This window comes from Halichoerus grypus, chromosome 9 (genome assembly GCF_964656455.1).
Source record: "Halichoerus grypus chromosome 9, mHalGry1.hap1.1, whole genome shotgun sequence".
Classification (NCBI taxonomy): Eukaryota; Metazoa; Chordata; class Mammalia; order Carnivora; family Phocidae; genus Halichoerus; species Halichoerus grypus.
This window is the reverse complement of record NC_135720.1, coordinates 84,263,914-84,276,193: the sequence shown is the minus strand read 5'-3', so window position 1 is coordinate 84,276,193 and position 12,280 is coordinate 84,263,914. Positions and strand designations below refer to the sequence as shown.

General features: G+C 33.9%; 1 protein-coding gene across 3 annotated transcripts in view; it reads left to right on the top strand.

Moving 5' to 3' along the window:
* The window catches only part of SMAP1 (small ArfGAP 1), a 163,191-nt gene that overhangs the window by 47,371 nt on the left and 103,540 nt on the right, over positions 1-12,280 (top strand). For all 3 annotated transcript variants that reach the window (XM_078055152.1, XM_036067168.2, XM_078055151.1), the window contains exon 3: positions 8,666-8,751. In XM_078055152.1, the coding sequence (XP_077911278.1) occupies positions 8,666-8,751 (86 nt within the window). The remainder of the gene's footprint in view (positions 1-8,665; positions 8,752-12,280) is intronic.

The window sequence follows — 12,280 nt, the reverse complement described above, 5'->3', positions numbered from 1 at the left end:
TTTAAGGTTAACATTTTAAGGTTAAAAAGTCAGTGATAGTTTTTAGAATTCTCTTTTTCTAGTAACTGGCTATAGTTCTTGAGTCAAAGCAGTGAACAAAATGGTAAGATATTACTTAGTGGAAGTCTTTGTTCCAATTTAACTCTGTTCATTCTGTACTGCCTAATCTAGATAGAACTGAGAGAGTGTGACTAAAGGAATACTAAACTCTGAAGAAAAAGGCTTATATCTCCATATAGAGTGCTATATTTGGTAGGAAGTTGTTATGTGGCAATGAATGAATACCTATATGAATAGATCATCTGAAAACATTATTAATTTCATTGCATATAATATTTTAGGGGTGCTCTTCCCTGTTTTGTATGAATATAAGAATGATAGAGGAATGCAGGCATAGTCAAAGGCTGCGACTCTGTAGACCTGGGTTCTAGTTTTGGCTTTGTTAACTAAATGGTTGGCTAATCTTCAGGAAGTTAACTTAGTAGTGGCTCCTTTTTCTTTAAAAAAAAAAAAAAAAAATCCGTATCTAGTGCTATGGTAAGTTCTCAACATATTTTAAAGATGTCTCATTACTATTTTTATAGTGACCTTTATTTGCTTATGGATTTCTAGAAGTATACTACAGTATACACAGGGCCTTCTAAGGCAGAAAGATGGAGAAACCATGTCGCATTTGAGAAAGTGAGGTAGTTTTCTATGACCAGAGTATTGGGCGCAGTTATGTGTGTTTCACAGGAGATGAAGGTGAAAGTTGCAGTGGTAGGTTGGTTTGGTCTTGATCCTGTCAGTGATAGGGGGTGGGGATAGGGACAGAACAGGGAGCTCTTAAAATGTTATAAGTTGAAGAGTGATATTTAATGTTATGTTCCTTTTAAGAACCTAAATCTGATGGGCTTGTTCCTGCAATGGCCTAGGCAGTGGGTGACTAGATCTGGAACTAAAGTGGTGGCAGTGAGGTTGATTAAAAGGGGAGGCTATAACAAATATTAAAGAGTTAGAATCACTAAGACTTCTGACAGAAGAAGGGAGAGAGTCCAGGATGACTTCTGAGCTGGGCCTTAAGCACCTAGGATGAAAGTAGTGGTTTATTCCTAGACTTCAAATGGTATGGATTTCATAGTAAGTACAGATTACAGAAGAATGTGAAGTAAAGCTTTTCCAACTTTCTCATAACAGTGTTTAATTTTACTGCTTTAAAAAAAATACTTTCTCTGAATTTGTAACAACTAGCAAATGCAACAGATAAATCAGGTTCTGAGAATATCTAGAAATTGTGAAAAATATGAAAACTGGTACCTCTAATTCCACATTATCATTTAAGATTTTTAGTTTTTAAATATGTTTGGTTTACTTATTTTGTTTTTAAAAATAACAATTAAAACAGAAAGAGAACAACTCCCCTAAAACACAATTTTATGAAAACTGAAGGAATGGACTCTGTATTAAATATTTACAAAGAGTTCCTGAGACCAAAAATGGTGGCCCTTCTTTTCCAGCAGCTGGAATCCAAAAGATCTTGAAACCAGTCCTGAAAAGCTTGCTCCTATGCAAGAAATCCTGGTGGCTTTTGAGAGGAAGATAGAGAACTATTCTGGAAAATTTCAAGTGGTAGTAGAGGTGAGTCACTGACATGAATTTGTCCAGGGACTACAAATACTCATTTTCTCTTTTTAATTAACATTTAAATATATATATATATATATATTCAGATAAGGCAGTTTGAAAATCTTAGTCATTGTGTTCTAAAATTTTAATGAATAGAAAATAGTAGAATAAGTAGTATTCCCTCACCCACATAAAAATAAATATGTTGAAGTTTTAAGAAGCAAAAAGAGATACATTCAGTGATGTAACTTCAGCAATTCTGTTTCTTTAAGAAGATGATACTGGGAAAAGATATGATAAATAAATGCCATATTTATGCTTTCTATTTTGAGTGTAAGATATACTTGGATGGGATTTTTAAAAATGTATTAATTTGATTTGATTCATAACCTCTTTGATCACTAGAACACTGTGTTCTCCTAGTAGGAGTGGAGAATACCAGTGAGGAGGAAGTCTCCTTGTTTTGACTCACATGCTGCTTGAATACCCTGGCTAAGCTTCCTCTGGATAATATTTTATTTAGAAACAATGCAGGATTAATAAGCCCCCTTAATTATTTTATTGTTTTGGGGAATTAGAAATACATGGACCTGGCACAAACTTCAAAGGGTGCAAAAGGTGTAAAGTGAATAGTCTTCCTTCCATTTCTGTCCTTCAGACATCCAGTTTTCCTCCATAGGAACAACCATATTTATCAGTTTCTTGTATACTTTATCTGAAGTATTTTATGCATATATACAAACATATAGGTAGTGTATATTTTTAGCTGTTTTCATATCCTTGCATAATAATCTTTGACCTTGTAGGTGAGATTCCCTGCATCTATTCCTCAGAAAATTGGGTAGAAGAGTTTTAATTTACATAGTTTTACCTCCAGATTTAATGTAGACTTGTAGCACCTTTCCAGATTTAATGTAGACATGTAGCACCTTTCCATTACACACTAACATGTAAGATTCTACTGATTATTTTAATATTTTGCATTTTTGCCATAGGGAATTTAGAAGATCTAATTGCCGCATTACAACTTAACCATTTGCAACAGAGCAGTTAATGATCTCAGTCCTTTATTTTGTAGCTGTTATTCTTTTTCCCACTTATTCCATTTCTTAAAATAGCCAGTAAACTCCAAAGGGCAAGTCAGTACACACAAAAAATTTTGAAAAACTATGCAGGTAGCTTCCTGAAATAATACATTAGTGTGAATTCTAGCTGTTGACCAGGTACTACTTAGTGTCTGAGGGAGAAAGTGCAGGAAACATTATGGGGACAGATAGGAGGTAGGTACTGAGAAAAGAGAGAGGATGCACAAGATGAAAGAGAGGAGAGGTCCAAGGAGCCATAGTTCTTAAACATAGCTACTGAACCTAGACTGGACTGTATTTAGCTTTAGTTAGCTAATGCAGGTAGAAGTCATACCCTGAAGTAATTACATCACTTAGTTGGAGTCCACAAAGAGCTCTGCTTTCCAAGATTTTGGAAGACTAAAGAAAGGGGGGAGAAATGACAACTTTTATTCTCAGGAGAATGAATTATTAACTTGGAATTTTAGGTGGCCCGTAATTTATCTTGCCATTTATTGTTATTTCCTAATATTGAGAAAGACTTAAACTTAGACACATTTTGTTTCTATCTGTTCCTGTTACATCTTATCTTTACATTTATTGCAAGGCTCTTTTCTCACTACAGCTGATTTTGTGTGCTTCTTATTAATTTTTTCATTGGAGATGCCCCCATTGACATGAAACAGTGATTCCTGTTACATTCGTTTGCCTACTTATTGATTCTGCGTATTTTCTTTATATCTATTCCCACTTTTTGTGATATTTGTTACTTTTTTCGGTTATTTTTATTACTTTTTTAAATTGAGGTACAGTTGACATATAATATTACATTAATTTCAGGTGTACAGCGTAGTGATTTGACAACTCTGTATGTGTAGTAGCAAGTGTAGGTACTACCATCTGTCACTGGTTTTGTATGTTTTAGTTTATTAAATTGTACAAATCCCATAAATAAATGCCAATTTATTTATTTTTTAAATATTTAATTTATTTATTTGATAGAGACACAGCGAGAGAGGGAACACAAGCAGGGAGAGTGGGAGAGGGAGAAGCAGGCTCCCTGCTGAGCAGGGAGCCCGATGTGGGGCTCGATCCCAGGACCCTGGGATCATGACCTGAGCCGAAGGCAGACGCTTAATGACTGAGCCACCCAGGTGCCCCACTAAATGCCAATTTAAAACTTTAAATTGACAACCCCAATTCACTTCAGTCTCTTTAAAACATTAAAAACTTAGAATTCATTTAGAATATAGGTTTTATTGTTTTTAGTGCAAAAACTAGGATTGGGTGAAATGTTTTCTTCTTAGAAAGTTTCAGAAATAGAAATGTTTTATCTGCATTAGATTGTGAAGGAAGTGTGTTAGCCTGTAGGTGTTTCTCAGCATTCTAGTTCAAATAGTAATTTTTGAAATTGAATCTCAGGCGATATGAGAGTCTTTGGGCAGGTGTTGTTTTATGTATTGGATTAGGTGGAGAAACTAAAAAAACACAGATTATGGATTGACAAGGACAAAATACATTTAATAGTAGGTTTTGAGATTCTTAAGTGTGATTTATTATACCATTTTCAGGTGAAGCCTTCCTTTGCAATTATAATGGTGATTTTGAATGAAGACGGTTCAAGCAAAAAGTACAATATAAAATTGATCTTTCTAGGAACATACAATGTATAAAATGAGGACAGATCAAATTTGAAAATGAACAATAAATAACACTAATTTTAAAGTATGTACTACCTAAATGGCATTTATCATAACTGTGAAGTACCCATTTCACTTACTCTTCAATATAAATATATATTTTTTCTTAAAGTAAAAAATGCATATTGACTTTTTATTTATTATGTTCTTATTATCATTTCTTTGTCAAGAATTTCAGTATATTTTCTGCTCACTTAATATTTGACTGTTTTTTAAAAATCTAATTTTGAGATGAACTATGGTTTATTAAGTAAATCCCTATTTAAAAATATTTTTAAACAAACAGTAGAAATTTTGACTTAAGTAATTAAGAGTCCTCTTCCTCCCTTTTTCATGTTTGAAGTGTGAGAGAAAGAGAAAATTTACTGACAGAATTACATGCCTTCTGTAAAGCCAAAGAATTTTGAAAATTGGTAAATTTAAAAATTTTTGATAGTCTTTTTTTTTTTAAGATTTTATTTATTTATTTGAGAGAGAGAAAATGAAAGAGAGAGCATGAGAGGGGTGAGGGTCAGAGGGAGAAGCAGACTCCCTGCCGAGCAGGGAGCCTGATGCAGGACTCGATCCCAGGACTCCAGGATCATGACCTGAGCTGAAGGCAGTCGCTTAACAAACTGAGCCACCCAGGCGCCCGATAGTCTATTTGATATCCTTACAAGTATTCCTCCTTTTGGAGAAGTGAAAATAGGTTTGGAAATTTAAAGTTTTTCAGAATGGTGCATAATATTAGGGTCTGGCTTGATTTCCAGGAAGCTAGATGGTAGAAGTTAAAGTAGCTAGCTCATTACCCATAACTGAAGTCTCACGGTAGTTAAAAATAATAAAAAATATAAAACTTACTTTTTCTTTTAAAATTAGTGTATTCCCTTTATCATCCCCTTTCCCCCATTTCTTTGCAACCAGTCCACTCATCTCAACTCTGGAAAACTGAATCATAAATTGCCAAAAAATAAGCAACTAAAATTCTCCTTTCCAACAGTGCATTTTGCTGAAGCATTTTGGTTGAGAGAATCTAAAAGAAAAGCAATAATATTTTAATAACAGGAATGATGTTTTAATAATGGAGGCAATACCTACAGTGTTCTTCTGTTTTGTGGTGAAATTTCCTGGACACTTACTTTGATTAGCTGGTGCCTGGTGGTAAGGATTGGGACTAGGGAGCTTGATCCTAGTCTGAACTTTGTAACTGATTCATTGTCTTACTCTAGAGAAAATCATATAACCTCTTTGTGCTTCAGTTTCTGTATCTGTAAAATGAAAACTGAGCCTCTAAGACAAAGAGCCCAGTGTTTGTAAGTCCTGCAGGAGGTAGTCCCCAGTTGCATTGGTTGCAGCCTGAGATCTCTATAAACTCCTGAGGGCTGATGTTGGTTCTGTCAAGAGTCAGATACTCATGGAAACTAATAATCTTGGGCCTGTTACTTAACATCTTGCTACTTCAGTTTCCTTTCCTGCCAAAATAGGGTAATAATGCCTAAAGCAGGGTTTTTTGTTTTTGTTTTTGTTTTTGTTTTTTTGAAATTTACAATGGGGTGTGTGTGTGTGTGTGTGTGTGTGTGTGTGTGTGCGCTTGCGCATGCGCACACAATTTCTCTAATATACATGCAATTTATAATTATATATATATAATTTATATCTAAAAGTAAAGTATTGAGGCTAATGCTTATCACTGTAATTGTTAGGCTATTTTCCTTATTTTCTTCCGAGCGCTAGACAGAGTTTGCTCTTCAGGGCCAGTAGAATAAGTTTTCATAAGTGTTCCATATGGCCCTTAAATGTAGTGTTTTGAAACTTTGATACTGACCTTCCTCCTACACTACTGTCTTCTACTTTTTAGAAACCTAGAAACCATCTGAGCCTAACAATATCTTCTTACAAAACAATCTTTATATATCTGTGATGTCACTGAATCCTTGTCTCCTCTAATCCCAGCTAACACACACACATGCACCTGTGCCCAGTCACTTTTTGGCAGCGGTCTCCTGTAGAAATGGCTCATTATTTCACATTATTTCTCCCTTTCAGATTTTTATACCTCTTTTTTTTCTCTCCTATCTGATTGTGATGGGTAGCATCCCTAGAACAACAGTAAATAATTTGGTGTAGTACACATGTATGCCTTGTTCCTAATTATTTTTTATTTTGTCAAAATATTAAAATAAAGAGAATATTTTATATGAAGTGTGTACTATCATATTCATTGAACATAAGATATCTCTGTAAAAAATACCTCTATTTTATGGACTCATAAGAAAAAATTATCAGTTACAAGACACTATCAATTTTAAGATGTATTCCTATTTCATTAATCTTAAAAAAGGAAGAAAAATGTAACTTAGGGTCAGTGAGATATGGCATACATAGTAGATACTGGTTTTTAGTCTTACTAAATTTTTTGTTAGAATTTCCATGTATTCTTGTTTGCTTGATGGAAACTTTTCAAATTTTTTTACTTTCATAGTTTCTATTAGTTACTTTTTGCTTTATTGCAGATATTGTGCAAACTAAGAGGCATTTTTCTTGTAGTTTTTCCTAAATGTTTAATGCCTTTATGATTACATAACTTGGATCATCTTTACTTCTAAATTCCCATCATGACACAAAGGTAAAGCATCATTTGAATACTTGAGATGGGAAACATTTTTTCTTTTTTCAAGAAGGGTGGGCTATACTGAAAGTTTCTAAGCTCTTCTCCCCACACACAGAATTACAAATTAGCTCTACTCATATGTATGCTAGTATGTGTCATGACGTAATAGAGCCCTCTGACCTTATACTGTCAGTTCACCTTACACAGGTTTTCCCCCTCAGCTTATATACCCTTGGGTTTATTTTGCCTTAGCTTCTGTTTTGTCTCCAAAGCTAAATAACAAAAACTGTTTCATTCTTTTTCAGTTTACTCTTCTTTATATTTCCCAGCCCCCTATTACTTCCCTTCCTTATGATCTCATTTACTCTGAAAGAGTACTTATGTTGAGGTGGGTTAGAATAGATATCCAGAAGTGAGAATATATTAGTATTTTGCATACCTTAAAACTCTCAGTTGGGAGAAAAAAAGGTCTTTGTATTTTTTTTAAAAAGGTTTTATTTATTTATTTATTTGAGAGAGAGAGAGAGAAAGAACACGTATGCGAGAGTGTGCAGGGGGAGAGGGACAAGCAGACTCCACACTGAGCGTGGAGCCCAATGCAGACCCTGAGATCATGACCTGGGTTGAAATCAAGAGTCGGATGCTTAACTGATTGAACCACCCAGGCGCCCCATGTCACTGTATTTTTTATTTGAAGGAAGATGGTTCTGTGTACACTTAAGGGCTACAACTCAAGGTGGACAATTGATTATCTGTTAAACCTGGATTGTCTTCTTGGGGGTGTGGGTGTGTGTCTACGGAATCAGAAGAAAAAAGAAGGAATTATACAGACTGATCTTTCTACCAATTAAAACATTTTCAGGAACCTAAACTCTGTGTAAAACATTTTACACGTATTCATTTGTAACATGTATTCATGTAAAATGAATAATGTTTTGTTTGTAAATGCTACTTTCTAATGTAGTAGATTATCCAGGAAGTACTGTTGGCTAATCCTTACAGAAGATACTGAAACTTAAACTGGTTTAAGTGATTATCAGATTATTTTATGCCTCCTGAGTAGTTTTTATTCTTGGGGTTTATAGATTTTAGGGAAGCTTTGGGTCATTGGGTAATGTTTTTTGTTTTGTTTTATTTTTTTGTAGGGAGAGGATCCATAGCTTTCAGCAGAATCTTAAAGAGATTAACCCCAAAGAAATTAATCCACTTCTGTAGAGTTCTAGGTTAGCACGTTTCTTTTTTATCTGCTCTCCATTGTGATCCTGATTGTAAATCATGAAAACCCAAGAGTATTTTGAAACTCAAAACAAAGAAAATTTGATCTTGAGTTGTTACCGTTGGAAATGGCAGTGCTGTTCAAGTGGCAAATCTAAAACAGTAATAAAACTGCCATGAACTACCAGGGAATTACTTTTAGGAAGTAGTGAATATAAATAAAGATGGTATTGTTTTCATAGAAAAAGACATTAGAAAACTGTGGGTCTACATAAGTTGAATAAATGTGAAGAATTAAAAATATGCTTCTGCTTTGAACTTGAGTAGTTTCATAGTTGTGATTTATTTTTCTGAGAAGAATATATATCGGAAATAATAAATGTTACATTGTATTTGTGTATGTGTGTGTATGTATATGTATGTGTATATAGGAATTACTTTTTAATATTCATATGAATAATGAAAGTACTTGATTTTTCTTTTTATTTTAGTGCATGCAAGATATGGGAAATACTAAAGCAAGACTACTCTATGAAGCCAATCTTCCAGAGAACTTTCGAAGACCACAGACAGATCAGTATCCTTTAAACTTTATTTATTGTGGATTTTAAAAGAATTAACTCATTTTTTATACTTCGTATTTGAACTGTTTGTATTTAGGAAGATGTGAACTTTATCATACTGTTATTTATTAAAGATCGAAATTGATTTGCCCGAGCTGTGCTTTGTATGCAGTTTTTAATAGTAATACATGATCTGCATAGTATTTTGATGTAATTATTACTAAGTGTAAAATATTATGACTGATTCTTCTTGATCTGCAGCTCTTGATTGGAGAGTATATGTTGTTTATTATTTTAGAGTATTATTAGAGATTTGACTTGTGAGCATCTTGAATAATTTTAAAATTCATTTCTAAAGAGATTTTCTTGATCACCTTTATATAGTAATCATATTATGTTAAGCAGTTTGACATGTACACATTTAAAATTGCAGATCACATATTTAGTGCAGGTGGACCTGCTGAAGTAACTTATGCTAATATTTATGGCTGACATTCCGTCTTTGTTATAGGTTTCACAACCGTGTTTGCTTTTACAAATCTGCCGTAATGAATAAGTAGAATATTTTCTCACAGGCGTTTTAGTCAGATGTTTTTCACATTTGTTAAAGATAAAATCATTTGATTATATAGGGTTTCTCAAACTTATGTTGAAGTTTGAGGAAACAGCTCATCAAAATTGATCTGTTCTATAAAATTATCAAATTGATTGTAGGTATTTGTGATTCTCTCCAAAGGTGATATTTGCAGTTTTGACAATAAAATGTAGTTTCTTAAAGAGCAGTTATATATACCTATTTGTATACTAAAACAGTTCATGTGATCAAACAGTGGGAAAAAAATGTGATCTTAACAGAGATACAGGCCATTATATATATTTTTATGTTTGTATAGAAACCTTTTAAGTTATATTTAAGAAGTTGGTATTTGTATTTGGCCTTTTCTGTTTCTGCTCCCCCCGCTTCTTCCCCAAAATTTAACAATCTGATATCCAAGGCTGTTTTTATTTAGCAAGTTCCTAGGGTAAAAGTGGTAGGTACATTTCAGACATAACAAATTGTGTGAGTAGAGGTATGAATGTGTGAGGAAACATGACATTTTAAGGTTTTGATATGACAGGTTCACGTTTAGTGGGGCAAGTGGCAGAAGAAGCTTATTTTCCAGATTATGAAGGGTTTTTGGTACCATATAGAAGCAGTGTGGACCTCATTCCATGGGCTCATGGAAGCTGAAGGATTTGAAAAGCCGTGAAGGGTTTTGAAGCAGGAGAAACATTAAAAGCATTTACTTCTACCATAAGGAAGATTAGTCAGAGGAGACCTTGGAGTCAGAGACCCATGTAGAATGCTAGTACAGCCTTGAAATGAGCAATGATGAAGTTATAAATTAGATAATTAGATTGAATTAGATAGTGGCATTGAGAATGGATAAGAAAGAATTGGGAATATTGGAAAGAAATTGGGAAAGCAGGAGCAATTGGATTAGGTTGAGATTGGCTGTGTTTCTGAGGAAAGATACTGAGATGACCCCAAATTTTAAAGCTTGGTGGAGGTTCTATGGGTGAGATAAATAAAGCATATTCCCTGAGAGAAGAAATTCAGTACCAGATAAAGGTTGAAGGGTCAGAAATGAAAGGTAAAGAGCCATACTTCATTGCTTTGGGCAGGTTGAGGTGTCTGTTGGACATACACATGGAGATCCCAATTCAGTAGCTAGAAACATGGGTCTGGACCCTAGAAGAAAGCAGGAAATACAGTGCAGATTATGGAGTGATTTAGCATGTAGATGATAGCATGTAGATAGCATGTAGACGATTGAAGTTATGTTTACTCAGGGCAGTAGTCCTTTATTCTTTTTTGTGTGTTTTATTGAGAAACTTGGGAATGCTGTTTTCTTTCTCCTCTGAAAAGTGAAGGCCTAGAGCAGAACCCTGGGAAATAGAGCATAGTAGAAGGAAATATAGCAGAGCAAACAAGTAATGTCCTAGGTGGTTTTTACCAATTGCTTGCTAGTTGTATTTATTCTCTTCTCTCTGGTTCTCACCCCCAAGCCTGAGTTGACATATAAGATCCCTCAAATGGAAGAATCTCCTTTTTGTGGAAGTTTGTATGTGTGTTGGGGTTGGTTTGGTTTGAGTTGAGTTTTTTTGGATTTTTTTTGAATACTGCAGGGTAGTTTTTGGTAGTATCCTTTATTTGGTTCCTTGTGGGTGAAAGTGGCTTCCAAGTTATTTAATACATCATCATGATTCCATATTGTTTTCAAAGAAGCCTGGAAGATATTCAGGAAAGGACTGTATATTAGCTTCTTGGTATCTTATTACATTGAACTATGTTCTATGCACTATTTCGTGTATGTTGGTAGGAATATTATTTAAGTAATTACCATTAATTTTATGATGATCCTTATAGAAGTAAAGGATTAATGAGGTAGTGAGTTATTAATTCTGATATTTTTGCTGATATATTTTTAATATTTAAGTATTTATATTTAAATATTATAAATATTTACCTAAACATTTCAGGGAAGAGAAGATTTTTATAGTGAATTGATTGGCATTGGGTAGGATTACATCCTTGACCTTTAACACACTGAAGATACAACAGCTAACGTAGTCTTATTGCTTAAAAAAGGTTTCCAGGGTGCCAAGCACTGAGCTTGGCCTTTTATCTTCATTATCTTTTTAAATTATCCAAATAACCCAATGAACTAGAGCATAATATTTTCATTTTGGGGGTTGGGAAGGGTGGGATGCTCAAAGAGTTATTAAGAAACTTCTCAGAGCTTCCAGACTTTTCCTTCTGTAGAAGGGCACTTGAATATTTTTTAATGATGATAGTCTGAGTAAAATCAGTGTTGCCACATTTGAGTCTTGATGGCTCTTAAAAATAGATAGGCTTATGGTTTGGAACTCTGCAGCTAGATCATAAGGTCTAGGTGTAGATTACAACTTTTAAGTACCTGATGTAATTCATTTCAGGCTTTTGGATTATGTATATTTTTGCTATTGTTTACTCAAACATGCTTATTTGGTTTTTCAAACTCAGTGTTACTTCTAAAGTGTTTACAAATTATCATATTTATATGAGGTTTTGATCTCTTACTGTTCATAAATAGATAATCTAATGGTTGTCAGAAAATAAAGAGGGATTTTGTCTAAACAAATTTGAGATAGAGGACTATAGAGTATAAAAGGCCATGTCTCAGACCATGAGATCAGCCCCTGTATTTAATATAATACTATGGCCTTTAAAAATTGTTTTACCTTACAGCAATATCACTTTATTCCCTTCTTTTAATTATGAAACATTGTGATTTGGAGGTTTTATGAGGGAAACTATTAAGAAAACTAGTCCCCTTTCTTTATTTCATGAATCATTCTAAATTTCATTGCTCTTTGAAAAGCCTAACATCTCTGCATTTTTATTGATTTAAATATTGTTGCCTCATCCCCAGAGGCAAGTGGAACCAAACTGAGTAAAACTCACATAATATGGGGCCTCACTGCATTCTTAACAAGATTTGTCACTTTTTAAAAGCTTTA